This window comes from Phasianus colchicus, chromosome 4, assembly GCF_987193195.1.
Source record: "Phasianus colchicus chromosome 4, bPhaCol1.hap1.1, whole genome shotgun sequence".
Taxonomy (NCBI): Eukaryota; Metazoa; Chordata; class Aves; order Galliformes; family Phasianidae; genus Phasianus; species Phasianus colchicus.
Genome location: NC_143439.1, coordinates 64,354,614 through 64,372,629, shown reverse-complemented (window position 1 = coordinate 64,372,629; position 18,016 = coordinate 64,354,614). Strand labels below are relative to the sequence as shown.

The following is an 18,016-nucleotide window of genomic DNA, read 5'->3' as shown; positions in this document are numbered from 1 at the left end:
TTCATTCTATAGGTCCTTCCTTCTCTTTCTTAATGTGCCATTCAGATGTCTGCATGGTGAGCACGAGCATTTATTTTTGTTGGTAGAATGCTCAGAATAACAGAAATGAGAAAACAAACAGAAGTCAGCAGCACAAGGATATTGTGTCTGCTGAGCTGCAAACATGGTGTGTCAGCGCATAAACCCACGTGGCAGCGGGGAGAGAACATTTTGCCTGAAGGCAAATGTACAGCCAACAACAAGCTTTCTTACACCTTCTTTCAATCCTCTGACCCACATCACCCCGATCCATATCTGGGTGTGTCCTGTTGATCTTTTCCACTCTGACTCTTTCCATAAAACCTGTTCTGACCATTTTAATAGGATGTATGAAATCATTACTGCAGGCAGAGTACAGAGAAAAGTTGTTTTGCTTGCTGAGATCAGGGCTTTGGGTTCTTTTTTTGGAGGTGCCATATCTGTTCATCCTCCCTGGAACTAGCTAACAGCATCAGAACCCCGTGTAACACTTCCAGTGGGAATCCAGGAAAGACCTAAATATGCTGTCTTTCAATTTAAAATAATGCAAGTAGTAGAACAGCAAAGAGAAGCTTTTGAAATGGGGCTCTTTTGGAGCGCCTGCTGTTTCCAGCACTAAGCAACTGTAGATGGTGTTTAGTTAGAGGCAGAGCAATGAAGGCACACCGGGTGCTCAGCTGCTGTCTGCCTGGCAGCAGTTTGGTGCCTCAGCCCTAGGAGTGCATTGATGAAGTCACTGCTATCGGAACGGCGGTGGGGTGCAATTGGTTAAAAGAGGGAGAAAGCAAGTGGGTACAGTCGGTGTTAGAAATGGGTGGCAGTGAGCAGTCGGGAGGATTTTTTTATGAAGCAATCCAAACTTTTTTGCAAGGAGTGTTCTTGAAACACCTTTTCAAACTTCTGCTGCCTGTAAAATATATTAGGTTCACTTAACAGCTGTGAAAATACACGTCTGGTCTGATTTTAGAACCTGCAGATGTTCAGAAGATAGCATCTAGCTGTGTGAAGATTTTCATTCAAGAATAAGCCAATCACTGGATTTTGCAGTCTTTTTTTTTTTGAGCCCTCGGCTCTCTGAAAAGCATCAAAGTATCTGCATGGCTTCTTAAGAAGTAAGATTGTTCTTCATGAATAACTCAAACAGCTAGGGAGGATTCCAGCAATATTATTAAATAAAGAAAAAATCGCAACAAAGAAACCCCTAACACCCCACATTTACTGAGGCAGAACTCTGAGAGAGCTCAGCTCAGAGATTCAGTGCAGCATTTGCTTTGAGTCAGTCACGTGCTTCTATCCCTTGTTTTTTGTGGGGAGACAGGAGCACAGTGAGGGGCATCCTTCAGCTCAGGTCCATGTGTTGTACTGATCTTTATGGGAAACCAGTGGTATAAAAGGGAAGTGTGGTGGCATGGGGTAAACCTGCCTCCAGTTTGCTGTGTGTGCCTATCGATTGGCTGCAAAAGGAATAGGTGGTGTTTTCAGGGAAGCTTTTGTATGTCACAGAATCATTGAGTTGCTTGGGTTGGAAGGGACCTCAGAGATCAGCAGAAGGTGATATTAGTCTAGATTAGGAAGAAATTCTTTACTGTGAGAGTGATGAGACACTGGAGCGGGTTGCCCAGAGAGGCAGTGGATGCCCCCTCCCTGGAAGCACTCAAGGCCAGGTTGGATGGGGCTCTGAGCAACCTGGTCTAGAGGGAAGTGTCCCTGCCTATAGCAGGGGATTGGTACTAGATGATCTTTAAGGTCCCATCCAACCCAAACCATTCTGTGATTCTATGAAGGAGTTTTTCCAGCCAGGAACCTGCTCTTATTTCATCTGTTTTTCTCTTTCTTAGCATTGAGGTTTAATATATATTTTAGCGTTGCCTTGATAGATGCAAAAATCTTCCTGAATCCTCAAAATACAGCATTGCTACTGTGATTGTATGGGTTTGCACTTGGCCATGGTTGCTGTGAGTGCCTCATGTGTAAGAGAGGATCCCTTTTCAGCAAGGCTCAGAGCATGTATGTGAAGTATCTGCTATCAGCTGTAGACATGCTGCCCTGCACTGGTGGGACTGCTCAGGGTGGTCTTGTCTGGTAAGCTGAGCATGTGGCAAAGGTGTTGGTTTTTTTTTTCTTTTCATTTTTGAGATGCAGACGCTCATGCATGTGATTTTCATTTTATGTTAATGCATCACCCACAACACGTCCATTGTCTGTGCCCAACCTGACAGATGTTCATGTATTTACGGATGCAGAATTTTCCTTTTGTGCCACATTCAACAAATGTGCTAATTTCATTCTGTATGGATGTAGTGCAGTTTGGTGTAATTAAACCCAAGTCACCCTGACCTTGATAAAGCACAGAATGTTGTTTTTAACCAGTGGTTGATTTTTGCATCTTGGCAGTGCTGTGACTTTACACAGTGAATGGCTTGCTAAGAGTTGAAAATACAAGCAGTGTGCGATGATTGGGGCCAATGGTGCTCCACAATGGAGTCTGCAGCATGGTGGGATGGAAGGAGAAGTGCTGAGGCTTTTTCAGAGGACCTTTGTTTTCATTCCTTACATGCCAGAAAGAAATTATATCTTACCCATATTGTTTTAGTGTATGGCTTTGGTGTGTAGTGCTCCTAACGGGGCACGAGGGAGGAAAGAAAAGCCCTTCACGTTGGCACAAGCAGGTAGAATGCAATTGAGCAACCTTACCCCAGGGCCATACTTGGTTGTGTTAAGTATAAATCAAACAGTCCTCCAGAGATTAAATATTTACAGTAAATCTAGAAAAATAAAAGATCGGCAAGCAAGAAAGGTGTTATCTGTCAGAAAAATTTGTTGTTTGCTATGAGCTTGAGGAGATCAATCTGTGTAGTAGCTGCCTTCAGACTGTAGTTCATGTCAACTCTGTGCCTTGAACATACTCTCATTTTTTTCTGTCTTTCTCTACTTTGAGCAGTGAACTCTTCAGTGTGGTTTCAGAGAAAACGTAACTGCTTATAATGGCCATTTCACTCCAGTAGATCATTAACGCAGTGGTTGGGGAGGTATGGATCGTTGTGTTAGCAACCAGGCAGGATTCTTGTGAAACTCGAGTCATCTGCAGAAAGAAATGCTTTTGGAGCAGCAGAGTTGTATTTATTCTTAGGTTTTGGAGAGCACAGTTATAATTTCTCTTTGCCAGGTGGCATATAATGAAACCCATTCCCTGTCCTTAAGTTCCTGATACCGATCTTGAAGCGGAGGTCCTGCCCTGAGGTCTGAGACCCTTCTGGTCAGTGTGTCTGCACCATAAACTACTCCGAATTAGTACTCATAATTATTGCTCATCGGATGTTGTAGTCATGAGGTCCCCATTCAGAAGCTTTTAAGGGCAGCAGGATCATTTCCTTTTAATGTGTTGAGGGGGAAAGAACATGTTTGGAACCATTGAAACATGCCACATAAATGGTTTTGGCTGAGTGCACGTTCACTTTGTGATGTACAAGTGAACATTTCTGAATTGTGCCTTTGGCCTTTTGCATTGCTTCTGTGGCATAGGTTTTCTTGATGCCCCTGAAAGTAGAAGAGAATGTTGTGCCATTCCGGCCTTTTTTTTTTTTTTTTTTTTTTGCTGTCATGTTTTAAATATGCAGATGCTTTTAGTTTCATCTTACATACAACCAGGCTGTCTCCCAGTTGAGTACAGGAGGCCCCTTTCAGCCCTGCTTTCAACTCTGATTTAAAGAACTTGCCTGTACACATAGGGTATTCTGTCCTAATGCATCATTATACCATACCCCACATTTGTGTCTGTATCTTGGGGGTAGTTCACCCTGCTGTCCTCGTCGTGATCATAAAGATCCCTTCCAACCCAAATTATGATCCTAGGATCATCTAGTTCCAACCTCTGCTACTGGCAGGAACACCTCTCTCTAGATCAGATTGCTCACAGCTCATCCAGCCTGACCTTGAGTACCTTCTTGGAAGGGAAGCTTCCAAGGAACCTCACCAATGCTTCCATGGAAGCATTCCAGTGTTTGCAGAATGCTGGGTAGGCTTCGCTACCACTGTTTGCAGAATGGCTTCTCCTGAAGGGTGAGTCACCGTAAAGTTTGTTGACCTCTTTTAGAACGTCATAAAACTTCTCAGAAGTCCTTGTAGAGATCAGAATTGCTTTTGTTATTTAACCTTAAGTAAATGCAATGTTGGTTTCTCCCTTTGCTGTGAAGCATTTGGCGCAATTCCTGTGTAGGTACATGCACTTCTATTCAACTGAGGGGAGGCTTGGATAAATTTAGGCCAGACAAGTAATGATATATGGCTAAAATAAGATCAATTCTACCCATTTTCCCCTTATGATTTATGTCTAGGCCAACTGCTAAACTAAAAAGAAGTCTTGATATTGCTCAGTGCCACTTTACGGTAATGCACCTGAGGTAGAAGCCAGCCAGCAAATAATGAATACTAAAACATTCAATAATTCTAGATTTTCCAGGTTTTTTTTCAACATTTGAAAGTGGAATGTGCTGCAATGCAACTCCAGTACCTTTCAGAAAGCAATAAAGCCGTATAGTGAAAGATTGATGAGAAGATGGAGACTGAGCGTTAACGATGTCCTTTTAAGAAGCTGGCTTAAAGTGCGATGAACAGCACATTTTATTTTGTAAACTAATTTAACTAATGAGGAGCTCATTGTCAGAGCCAGCATTTGGAGCAGTGACTGGGAGGGTGCAGGCTAGCAAGGCTCGTGGGAGGGCTGCCTTCCTTCCTGCCTTTATACTTCTGACTTAAAACAGCCTAAATATTAAAGCATTGGCTTACCTAAGGTCTGACTCCACAATTTACAGGCTTAGTGAGGATTTTGGATGTGTGGGGAACATCTGCTCTCAGATTGCTTTAAATATTCTTTTCTTGTTGCTTGACGCAGACTGGTCTGTTCTGCTTAGCCAAGGTGTATCGTGCTCAGCAAAAAAGAGCTGTGCAGAGGATTTCAAGTCCTGCTGTTGCACTTGTTAATATAGCAGCCTCTGAGATGCACTGGAAGTCTGCCTGTGTCCTGTGCGTGCTTTTGGGACAATCAGAAATACCCGCTGGGTTTCATAGGAAGGTGCTGGGCCAAACCTGGTCACTTCCTGAATTCTGGTTGCTGCAGAATATGTTTTCTTCTTTTCTGTTTTGCAGTCAAACAAGTTCTGTGAATGTGAAGTATAGTTAGTTGACAGCATTTTAGGATTTTCTGGGGGACTTTGACACCTCAGAATGTGATACCTGTGACATAGTAGGAGGATGCTTTTGAGGGCAGGTCAGCTCCATCTGGAAACATGGAAGAGGCACTGGTCAAAGTCAGTTCTCCTATTCTTACTTAAAACTTCAACCTCACCATGTTTTCCCATCTTCATCTGAAAGTATGAGCTGAGCACAGCTGCTGTTCTGGACTTGGTGGTATGTTACAACGTATACGTTTGAGTCTGAACCCAAAAGTCTTGTGGGTTTGCAGAGATGTTTAGGTCAACCTGTAGTCTATAGAATGCTGGCATACCCCAAGCTGGAAGGGACCCACAAAGATTATCAAATCCAGTTCCAGGCTACAAGGAGTGAGGATGAAAAAGAAGGCAGATGGAGAAGCAGTTGTGTTGGTTGGTGGTGGCAGCTCATTCATCTCTCCTGATGCTGTGCACACGTCGGTGATCTGCTCCTCAGATGCCCCACAAATCAATGGGTGTCACCCACTCTCAGCATGAGGCCACATGGCCCAGTGTTCTTCTAGCAGGGAGCTGTTTGTGCTGGGGTGATGAATCCTGCTGTGGTACGTTGTGTTATTTATGTGAAGGAAAGGGTCCCATAGCATTTCTAATTTCATGCATGGGTGATTCTTCTGTGCCCCTGACATTTTTTGCTCCCCCACACCTGTGTCAGCTGTACAGGGATGCTCATGAGTGTCAGGAGTGCCAAGGCAGGACTCTCATATGTCATCCAGTTTCCACCACCATAAACTACTCTGAAATGCCATTATTTTGTCAGAGCCCTCAAGGAATGCCTTCTAACTGAAGTCAGGTGTAGAGTTATTTGTAGAAGTTGTTGGAGCTTGTTACTCAGCCCTGCTTGAAGCCAGGGGGAACTGGAAAGGTGAAAGGAAGAGGAACAAAGGCCTGGAAAGGATGGAGGTAAGAGAGGCGATGCACTGAGCTTTGGGGCTTTTTAGCTGGCTATCTGCAAATAAATCAGAGTAGCACAACTACAGTGTTCAGTGCAGCATGGCCCCACTGGGCTCCCCCTGCACTGCTCTGCTTGGGCTGCCCAAAACCACCCTGGAGCTTCCAGGGCAAGTGACTCCAAGGGCAAATATGTAATGCTCTGCAATGTGGCAGTGTGCTGCATTCCATCTGCCCTGGTATTCCTGTGCAGTGATGTCGCACTGGGACACAGGATGTCAGTGGATCATAGCAAGGAGTTTGGGGCATCCAGGTTTTGCAGCTGGTGTTATCAAGCCTGTCGGTTTTGGCAAGCTTCTGTGTATGATATATGAGTGAGGGACATGGGGAGTTGCAAGACCTGCTCTATGGAAAGTGCTTGGCTGATTTTTCTTTTGTTTTTCCCTTTTTCCCCAATGTAATGATGTAGGGGAAGGTGTAAGATGGAGATTGTCCCTGTGTGGGATGCTTCAATGTGAGATGCGGCCCTCGCTTCTCTCAGTGAACCCTGAAAACACATGAACCTCCATCCCCTCCCACAACTCATACTTGCACATCACTTTCCTCCCAGCAATGCAGGTTTGCAGTGTTTAATTCTGGGAAGGCTGGACAGAATTCTGTAGGTGTCAGCTTCCTTCTCACTCAGTGTCCCTGGGATCACCTCCCTGGTTGGAAGATGCTCTGAGGACATTGCTCATGACAACTCTGAGCTGGGGAGGGGATGGGGGGGACTGCTCACATCTGTGTCATGGTAACATGCTAAATCAGCACTGAAAATCACAGTCAGTCTGAAATGTGCTTGTAGGGATATTGTGTCTGTCTGGAAGTGAGTTTCAACAAATAATTGTGAATATCATTGCCTCCGAAAGAGGGTGAATTTCTCTCATTGTGATCGTGGTGTGAGCTGGTAGCATCATTTCTCTGGGTGTCATCTCCTTCGTGGAGCTGCTGAAAAGGGAAGAAACCTGGAAACCAGTGTGCATGCACCAAACTTGCACAGAGCAGCTGGAATGGACTTACAAGGGTAATCAAATCCAGCTCCCATCTCTGCACAGGACCACACAAAACTTGTATCTAAGAGTGGTATTCAAACACTCCTTGATCTCCAGCAGCTCAGGGCTGTGCCCACTGCCCTGTGCAGCCCGTTCCATGCCCACTAGCCTTGGTGCAGACCCTTTCCCTAACTTTGAGCTGCCCCTCCCCTGACACAGCTCCATGCCGTTCCCTCGGGCCCTGTTGCTGTCACACAGAGCAGAGCTCAGTGCTGCCCCTCTGCTCCCTGTGAGCAGCTGTAGCTGCCATGAGGCCTCCCTTCAGCTCCTCTGCTCTGGGCTGAACAAATCATGAGACCTCAGCTGCTCTTCATACATCTTATCCTCTAGATAAGGATCCCCATCTTCATAGTCCTCCTTTGGATGCTCTCTCATAATTTCTTGTCCTTCTCATATTATAGCCCCCACAACTGAGTTTAATTGCCCAGCCTGTGTGCCATCTGTATGTGAGATGACAGCTCGACCTTCAGGAAGTAGAAATGTCAGCAGTTGTCTGACAAAGAGGGAGAAGTCTGGTTTGCTTCAGGAGTAGGGTTCCCAGAAGTGTCCAGTGTTGAGCTCCCAATGAAAATGCTGTCACAGGATTGCAAAACCTACACAGCCTGGCATCAGCAGTTGGCTGTAGCTGATCTCCAGCCCTGAGGAGCGATGGATTTGATCAGATCTGGCTCTGAGCCCTGAGTGTCAGCACAGAGGCAGTTCAGGAGTAGTGGAGCTTTGCTTGCTCCTGTGGAAATGTAATACAAAAAAGTGGTTTTTGGATGTATCTCAGAATGTGTGTGTTTTCTGTAATGGCCTGGTCAGAAAAGCCAGGTCAGAACTTACTTTGCAAAAGCAATGTATTGCCATTAAATTCTGCCTTAGGGAGCAGCTGTCCTCAGGTACTGTGGGACTCTAAGAGAGGCAGGAACTTGAGCTGTTCAGTCATGTAAGACTCTGGATGATGGGGAAGGCTGTTGTCTGATTTTTCTGCTCTCCTAGTAATACTCTCCACTCTTGCTTTTGATTTCACTCATCCATCCACTGTTTTTTTATTCACCAAAGGTTGTAGAAGAATTTGCAGCAACATTTATTTTCACCCATCATCCTTGTCAGCTCTTCACAGGGAGCTGTGCAGCTCATGGTGGTAGAGGAGCTTTGCAGGAGCAGCTGGGGAATTGCACCAGCTTTGTACAGGTGGAGGGTGTGCATCCAGCATGGTGCCACTGCTCCTGGCATGGGGATTGTAGCGGTCTGTAGAGCGTGAGGGCATCTTGTGCTGCAGGAAAGGGGTGGGTGAATCAGAACAGTCTCTTTTGGTCCTCAGAAGCTGGTAATCGTCCTTTAAATTTAGAGCTGTGCCTTCAGCTGAGGAGCCATGTCTAACTTTTTTAGGTGGATCTTGGCACCAGCTCATTGCTGTGCATTTTTTTTAGAGCAATTTCACTATTACCATGGCTCTTTTTGAGTATTGTAAATAAAATACATCTTAAGTGACCATCATTTCACCATGCTGATGTCCAAGTTGGCGGCCAGCTTCATGGTTTAGGTTACTTGCTGATAATTTGGTCCAGCTTGTTGCTAAGGCAAAGGAAAGATGCTGTTACTGAAAGACAGACAATGGGAGAGCATAGGAAGATGAGACAGAACTGCTGGCCTCTTGCCATCCCAGGTGTTTCATGTAGTTTTATGGAGGTAGGAGATACAAGAGCATTTGCTTTATCTTACAGTGTATTTTCTAGTTTTTTATCCTGTTATGGCATCTCTCCTCTACACACTTGTAAATGGAAAGCTTTTGGAAGAGGCTGCCCTGGGTGCCACAAGTGGAGATGTGAGGCAGAAAGGCCAAGCTTCCAGGGGAGTGTGGTAGGAGCACCAAGTCAGGAGACGGGGATGTGGTTTGGAGATGGCTTGCAGTGAGGCTGCATTCAAGTGGGAAGTCTGGGCTTAACGGTGTAAGCAGGAGTGTATTTGGAGATGCCTGAGGTGCTGCCAGCATGGAGATAGAGCAGCTGAAGCTAAATGCAAGACATCTGTGCAGAGCAGCCCTTTGAGTAAGTCTTCTTGCAGGATCAGAAATCTAGACAGTGGTTTGGCCAGCATGATTTGAGAAGGCTTTGGATGCCTGCACCGATGGGTGATGGGAGGACTCCAGAAGATGGGGGCAGGTGAGAGTAAAAGCAAATGCTGACCGAGATGAGCATCTGAAGGGCAGGGTGAGCCACAGCCATCAGGGTGTGTGTTTATCTTTGCAGCCATGATTATTTTCAGATCACAGTTCAAGGGAGTAAAACGTCAGCGCCTGCTATTAATAGCATTGCTGGCAGCGAGGCTCTTTCTTATTGCTGACAGGTGAGAGGAAGATAATTTTGTTTCATCCTGGGTATGAAAAAGTACAGAAATGAGACAGGCTCTGATTCAATCCCCTCAATCCTGAAAAGATTAGGAAGAGATCCCCTGTAGTCCTTAAGAATGAGGATATGGCTTGTTTTCCCTGGGTGCTTCCCTCCTGATCCAGATGTGCTGTGCATGTATTGCTGGAGGAGGAATTGGGTATAGAGCTGCAGCTGGCTAGGATCAGTGAGGAACGGTGAGCCCAGGTAAAAAGCAATCTAAAGAATTTCAATTTCTTTTCAGAAAGAGTGTGGAGGCATTGGAATTGGCTGCCCAGGGAGGTGGTGGAGTCGCTGTACTGGGAGGTGTTCAGTAAGAGGGGTAGACGTGGCTCTGAGGGATGTGGTTAGAGGGCATAGCAGGGATGGGTCGATGATTGGACTAGACAGTCTTAGTGGTCTTTCCAACTTGAATGATTCTATGATCTAATTTCTCTGAGATTTGAGGGATTTGCTCAGAGGAGAGAAGCACCAACCTGAGACCAGCACTATGCATGGGGATCCCCAGAAGGACTTTAGGTAGCAAATCCTTGTTTGCAAGAAGCACTGCTCCCCCAAGGAAGGGATTTAACCATCCCCAAAGAGGATCAGACAGTGCTGGGCTCACAGCTTTTGGGACCCAGGCATTTTTCTGCAGGCTAGTGGCAGTCCACAGCATGGACACTGAGCAATGAAAGTACTGGGGACAGGTCACGTCGGTGCAAATGGGAGCCAAATACAACTTGTGTTGTTGGAGCAGATGTGTCCTGTCTGACGCTAATTATAAGCGTTTCATTCACAACACACACCAGTAGATGTGCCAGATAGTATTTCTTTTCATGTTGAACTTGAAATCATTATAATTAAGCTTTAAAGTTGTAAGTTAAAACTAACAAGATGCCTTGGTTCTACTTGCGGTGGAGCTGGTGTTTGGTGTGGGGCTGGGCATGTCAGGGAAGTGTGAAGAGTTCCTGTGCTCTGCCCTGGAAGCCATGTCCAGCTTTGTTTTTAAAACAGGCAGAAAACCTAAAAAGTTTGGGAAATATGCCATTTTACAAACTTCGGAAGTGTTTTGTTGAATAAGCTTTGCTGGCTGATTGGGCACATGGGTGCATACCCAACATTGGGTATGTTAAGAAAGGAAAAGCATTAATATATGGAGGGAGCAATGGAGGTGGAAGTGCAGATGAGTGGTCTTGTTTTGGAGAAGATGAGTCAAGCATCTGAAGAGCCACTCCCAGGAGCAGCTGCTGTGCATGGTGCTGGGCAGCAGGGATGGGCTGCTATATGGCACTTTTCTGGGGCCATACCAAGTGGGATGCATCCCTGAGAGTCATTCTTGTCATCTCTGCTCCTCAAATGCAGGAAAAACCCTGAAACCCCACTTTTGGGCTATGCCACTGGAGTTGAAATTGGTGGCAGTGTGCATAGGGACGATGAGCACCATGTTACTCAGTTCAGTGGTCCAGCAAGTGTGCTGGAGGGGCATAGGATGAGTGATAGAAGTCTGACAGGGTATCGTCAGGTGGTGCGCAGTCACCACATGATGTGCATTTGTGAAAATACCACTGAAGAGCAACGAGCCAGGAGCTGGTGGAGGCATTTGATCTGTGTGCAGAGGGAAAGCAGCTGCTGGTCTTTAGCACTCCTGAGTCTGGTCTGGGGTCTTGTCTGCATAAATTACAGTGTGAGTTTTGGGCAAATGCAAGGGGATGAGTAGCACTGTCACAGTGGTGGCAGAGAGGAGATGTTTTAACTGCTCGTGATAAGTGGGTCAAGATGGGTCCCAGCATGTTAAAAATTAGCTGTTGACCTACATAGCAACGGTGTGATGATGGCTGACAGCAGGAGCAAAAGCAAGTGTTACTGCTGGAACTGTGCATGGCTGAGTGCAGTGGCAAGGCTTGGAGCTGATTTATCTTGGGTGTTTTGTTTCTACCCACTGCTGCTGAGCCGTGGATTTTAGCCATCTCCTTCTGATGGGGTATCTGAGTCCCAAAGTCACAGCATGCTGAGATCTCCTCTGGTCAGTCTTCTCTATGTATGGTCACATTCATTCTGTGCAGCAGAAGTCCACGTTTTCCTCCTAAGCGAAAGCTTTGTCATAGAATCCCTCATTAGCTGATGTAATTGAGTAATGGCTTTCTTGGCTGTTAATTAAGCAGCATCCAAGCTGGAATCACTTTTGCCCTGTGATGAAAGCATTAATCTTCTCAGGTCAATTAAAGACATTTCCTTACATGTTATCACATCACACATTATGTGATGATCTGCTTTAGTTAAGACCCAAGTAATTCATTCATTTAACTTTGTTTTTCTTAAGTTGTCTTGCTAGTGGAGCCAAATGATGCTGCAGTGCTCTGGAGTTGCAGTAGTTTCTAATTTCATTGTTCCCATGTTGATTGGCCAGCCCAAGCAGCTGGTTGGGATGGGTACCAATATCTCTTGGTGAGGTTCATACCTCGCATGAGCCATTTTGCTGGAAAGCCAAGCAAACACATGGCTTCCTGTGTTGACTGGATCTAGGGGCTGCAGTAGCAACCAAGTGTCTGTCCAATTGAGGGCCAGGACTCAATGAAAATGCTGGTATGACAGAAGAGCATCACTGCATGCAAGTTGGGGTTTGCCCATCATGTCCCATCACAGCTGAGGATCACCCGTTGCTATTAGGTGCCAAGGGCTGAATATAGCAGAGACCAGTGCAGGGCCAGAATATGGTGCCTAGGTCCATTTCCAAAAGTGGCTTTTGTAGATCTCCATGGAGGCATATATCCATACTTTATAACTTTATATTGTTGGTATCTACATTTTGTTTTCTTAGGAACTTTATGTATATATTCCTCTGGAAATGAACATTGGCATGGCATTGCCAAGGGGAAAAGCAATCTGGGTCCGTGCTTTCAGAGCACTTTAGCCCCCCAGGCAGCTACATGTGGTGCTTTGTCTCCTGCAGGTTCCTGCTTCTGGGTGGCTGTCCTGGATGGCAACGTGGTGGGGATCGTGGCAGCGCGGGGCAATGAGGAGGACAACACGGTGGAGCTGCGCCGCATGTCTGTCGACTCCAACTACCGTGGCAAGGGGATTGCCAAGGCCCTGGGCCGCAAGGTGCTGGAGTTTGCCATGCTCAACAACTACTCCTCCATCGTACTGGGGACCACAGCTGTGAAGATGGCGGCCCACAAGCTCTACGAATCCTTGGGCTTCAAGCACGTGGGTGTGGTTGAACATTATGCGCTCCCGGGGATGACGCACTCCTTGCTGGAGAGAATGTTCTTCCAGCTTCGCTACCACCGCTACCGCCTGCAGCTCCGTGAAGAATAAAACCCAACCACCGAGCAAAAAAAGCTATTTTTCTCCTCCCCCCCTCCAAAAAAAGAAAAATAATAATAAATTACCCTTCTCTTTCTTGTCACCGTTTATTTGCCAATTTTGTCTCCCCCCCCTTGCTCCCTCATCTCATCCTGGCTTGCTCCGTGCAGCCTGGTGGCCCAGCCTTGCGTGCTGGATGCGGTGGGGCTGGAAGTCAGCATCCTGCAGCCCAGCCTCCCAGGGACCGACAGAAAGCACAGAACCTTCCCTGCAACGTCGCACCACCACTCCGGTGCGCCCAGTGTTCTCCTTTTCCAAGTGTAAGATAACATAGCGATGCGTTCATCATAGTGCAGAGAAAATTACTTGAATGCAGTTTTCAATATTTCACGCACCAGTAAGTATAGAATATGCATTCATCTTACCTTTATTTACTGGTTAATAGTTTCCAAGGAAAATGTGGGGGGCAGCCCCCAGCCCAACCCGCTTGCTGCAATGCATGAAGAGGAAGCGTGTGCACGCACTCCAACACATCGCACTGCCACCGCGGCACTGATGTTGCACTTTTTTTGGATGTGCCTCATCCTGCCAAATGTCTGAGAGCCCCTCGGCGTGTCGGAACCACCACAGCTCCATCCTCATCTCCTTCCTAAGACAGCAACCAGACTTGATCCGTCCGAACTCTGAGCCCCGATGTAACATAGCCGAAGTGAAGATCAGCCCCATCTATCTCCTGCGCTACCGTCGCCACGTGTGACCTGCAGTCCTGGGCCAGGCTCCGCATGTGACTTTCTCTTTGCTGCCTTTTGGGGTGGGTGTTCTTTTTGTTTGTTTGTTTGGTTTGATTTTATTATTTTTAATTTCTGTTGTTGTTCATTTTTAGTTCTGGCTTTTGCTGAATGGTGTCATTGAGGCATAATGGAGGCTGCAGTTCCTATGGTAACACATTTGCACATTAATGTGCGCACCAACTCCGAGCACTTCAGAGAAGCAATGTGACAGATAATAGCATTTTGGGGAGCTCTGGGGGGTGGGGGGCACGTACTTATTATCTTAACCAGCTGCTTGTTTGATCCATGTAGATGGCCTCACTGCAGCCTGCCATAAAAGGTAATTAACCGCTTTAATGATGTCAGATTTGTGAATTGTACAATGCAAAAAGCAATGCAAAGCAGATCCGGCATGTGTCTGTACCCAGTATGTATGTACAGTGCCTGCCAACTAAGAGTAACCAAGGCTACAGCTTCTCCTAGCCTGAAATATCAACTTTTATAACTTATTTAAACAAATAGCAACTTTGCATGAATTACGTCTTGGGGGGGGGAAGGGAAAAAAAAAGAAGTTGAGTAGATTTTACTTTTAAAACGTGGCATCAGAAATATAAAGAGAAACACTTCTGGCTGCACTTAATTTGGGGTGGGTGGAGGGGTTTCAGCTATGTTAACACCTTCAAAGGGAAAAGCCCTTTCACTTAGTTCCTGGGGGAAAAGAAGTAGTTACTATTTCACGACGTATGAGTGTAGGGGGGGAGATGTTCACGATCAACTTGGAGAGAGGATAAGGGACGTATCAACAGCTCTGAAAGCATCCCAGTGTGCGGGAGGGGCGGTGGGCAGGGTGGTGTGGGGTCCCATCCCTGGGCAGGACAGCACCAGGGCAGCCCCTTCCCCATATGTGGTGCCAGCAATAAGGGGGGAAGGGGCGGAGGAGGGGTGCTGTAGCGTGAGGTTAATTAATGCCATTTCTGTATGGGGCACTCTATTTTTAAGTCTTACTATGCTGTACATTTCTCCTGAAGCTGAAATAATGTACTGTTGGTTGGGGGGTTTTGTATAGTGTACAGAAATGGGCAGAATATTTTCTTGCTGCTTTCAGTGATTTATTAACCTAAGGAAAATAGACAACTATAAAGTGTTAGTGAAAGGGAAAGGAAAAAGAAACACAAAACAGTTTGTGCCTTTTTTAGTTTATTTTTCTGTTGCTATATAATCACTGCACTAAAATCTTTCCAGAGGGGAAAAAAAAAAACAAACAACACACAACTAGTCTCTTAATAAGGGAGGAATACGTAAAGCCTAAACTGAGCATTAGTTTTTTTTTTATTGGAGTATTTAATTGAAAGAATGTTGCTGGTTTTATTTCATACTTGTGCCTTTGTAATGAAACCACTGCATCATCATATCAGAAACGCCAAACCTGGAATCAATTGCACCAGATCCCACAGACACAGAAGTACCAGCAGCCTACCGGGATTGCTTTTAAGATGAGCAAACTGAAGCTGGTGATGGCAGAACCTGCTGGTGATATCTGCTGGGTGCTGGGGATGTGCTGAGTCTTTGCCACTTGGCCACCAGTTGCCCAGCGAAGTTTGTCTCGGAACGCTTTCAAGCGTTGCTCTGTGACCTATGGCTTTTTGGAAGAAATCCCTCCCTTGCTCCCACTGCCATCGCTCCCACTGCCATCCATCCTGGGCAGCTGGTTCTGGGAGGGAGGGGCTGGCTGTCAGGCATGCTGCTTTGTGCTTGCCAAAGAAGATGAACAGGGCTCATAGGTGCAACACTGCTGGTGCTTCCCTGGCTGGGCTGTTTTTCACTGGACAGCTCTTATGTGCCAGTGTGGCATCCAAGGTGTAGCAGTAGGGAGGAATAACTCCAGTGTGATGTTTAGATGCTGACCTGGCTGATCCATCATATACTGTGCCCCACTTAGGCTGCACCCATTCAAATGGTGCCATGTGGAGGAGAAGTCAGAGCCTGTGTTCTTTTCCCTGGCTCAGGCATCATTTTGCTGCTCCCAGTTCAGCATCAGGCACAGAGCAACACAGGGTGGTTCTGGGCTTGGTCCTGGCCGGAAGATCTGGACCAACTGACTGGATTCCTTGAAAACCTAATTGTCATCTAATCCCAACAGCAACTCTCAGCAGAGGTTTCTCCTGACTAATGTTGGTGGTTTCTGCCTAAGCGCATCTATAGCAGGAGCAGAGGAAGAGCAGTACATCCCTTGTAAAGCTTGGCTTGGAGTTCAGCCTTCCTTGGTGAATGTGAAACCACTTCAGGGCCAGGCAAAGCAGCTGGATAACTGCAGGGTTGTCCTCCAGCTGTGTGAGGCACCTGCACTTTGTTGTTCCATGGGTTGCATCTGCTGCCCTTGCATTGCATGGTGATGCTGTCCTCCCTTTAGCACCGTGGCTGTTCTGCTCATCCTCACACAGTGGGCTCTGCTCACGTGTCCTCAGCTTGAAGCCAGAGATCACCTGGGAGAGCAACTAGGGGTGGTGCAGAAGACTCTTTTTTAAAAGATAGTAGGAAATTTTGCGTTGTAGTGGCTCAGGAATTGCCCTAAGTGATGAGTTCCCTTGGAGATGAGCAGGGACACTCCGCACATCTCAAGCAAACAGCATTCCAAGCTCACATCATGTTTGTCAATAAGGTCTATGGGGAACTCAGCCCCTGGATGCAGGCAGGCCAGCAACGAAGAATGTGGTTTCCAATTTTACTTGCAACCCCTGCACTGCTGTTTATTGTCAGCTCATGCCATGTCCTCCCTTGAGTGAAGGCGGCAGCACTTGTGAGATGCTCAGAGCTGTGCAGTGCTCCTGGCTGCAGGGACATCTCTGCTTCTCCCTTGTGTTGCTGTCACTGCACCCATGGTCAAGGTGCACCAAAGAGGTCAGTGGGAGTCCCAGGGTGAGATTCCCCAAGGAAATTGGGATTTTAGGAATCCCAGTCAGGAGAATCCACTGCTCACTGAGTCTTTTTGATCCTCTGTGCAAGGCTGCTGCCTTTTAATTTGGTACATTTCCTGGCTGAGGTGCAAATGGATAGAGAGTGACTGCAGGGATCCCAGAGCTGCCAAATACACGAGGGTAGGAACCAGCTCTGGTTACTTCTGAATTAACAATCTAATTTTAAATTTGCTGGGAGCCTGCGTTTCATTAGCGCTGGTATAATGCTGTTGGTATGCACTCTATTTAAAGCTTAATAAAGGCATTTTAATTCCAAGCTAACTGGAGTCTTGCGGTGGAATGTACTGTACCGCATAAAGAAAATGAATGGATGCAAGCTATTAAATAAGCTTTAACATGCAAAAGGATCTTTTTTTTTTCCTTTTTTTTTTCTCCCAGAAAAAATCCTGAGCAAAATCCTGAGCAAAACTGTGCTCTTGCACTCCTCAGTAACAGAAACTATGCACAGAGATTAGTTATCTCCCACTGAAAAGCTGCTGCCTGCAATCTCCTTGTGAGTACCTTTCATTCAGAATCAAAGGAGCCAGAGAATCCTTTGAACAAGTTGGTTAGAACACAGTGTGGCTAAAAGCAGAACCTGTAAGGCAGCTTAAGGAAGGAGACAGACAATTTAGCAGAGTCTGCTATGATAGGACAAAGGGAAATGGTTTCAAACTGGAATAGGGGAGATTTAGATTGGATATAAGGAAGAAGTTTTTTTACAATAGTGGGCATGAGGCACCGGAACATGTTGCCCCATGTAGGGAAGCCCCATCCCTGGAAACATCCAAGGTCAGGCTGGAGGGGCTCTGAGCACCTGATGGAGCTGTAGGTGTCCCTGTTCATTGCAGGGGAGTTGGACTCGATGGCCTTTACAGGTCCCTTCCAACTCAAACAATTCTATGAGTCTATGAATTGGAGGTGCTGTTCATTGTATGACAACCAGCTAGAGGAGAGAGCATGCTTTTCATGTCAGAGTAGCTGGAGATGGACTTACTGAGACCAAGAGCATGGAAAATACCTAATGCAACTGTAAATCCATTTACAAATAACACGTTTGGATGCAGAAGCAGCTACTGCTATGTAAGCATAATGAGCATATAGCTAACATAGTTTTCAGTTTCTTTGCCTTCAAAGCTTAGTCTTTTGACTTGTAATATGTATATTTGCTTTTTTTTTAATTAATAAAAAACTATTATTAGGTTTCACAGAGCACCCTTTGCTTTGTGAGTTGTACTTACAATTGTGCTGGGCCGTTAGCTTTAAGCCGTTTGTGTGCTTGTGTTATTTTATCAAAGCAAAAGTCTTCTCGGGACAAATGCAGTAAAGGTTACAAAAATAATAATAATTATTATTAATTATTATTTTTTTTTTTAATAGTTTAAGCAGATGTGTGGTATGCATTTG

The 18,016-nt window shown here is 46.0% G+C and overlaps 1 protein-coding gene across 1 annotated transcript in view; it reads left to right on the top strand.

Annotated features, from left to right (window-relative positions):
- ASPNAT (aspartate N-acetyltransferase) overlaps positions 1 to 17,749 on the top strand; it is a 28,996-nt gene extending 11,247 nt beyond the window's left edge. Inside the window, exon 3 of the mRNA XM_031588282.2 lies at positions 12,530 to 17,749. Within this exon, the coding sequence (XP_031444142.2) occupies positions 12,530 to 12,897 (368 nt within the window). The 3' untranslated portion in view covers positions 12,898 to 17,749. The remainder of the gene's footprint in view (positions 1 to 12,529) is intronic.
- Positions 17,750 to 18,016: the final 267 nt, after the last annotated feature.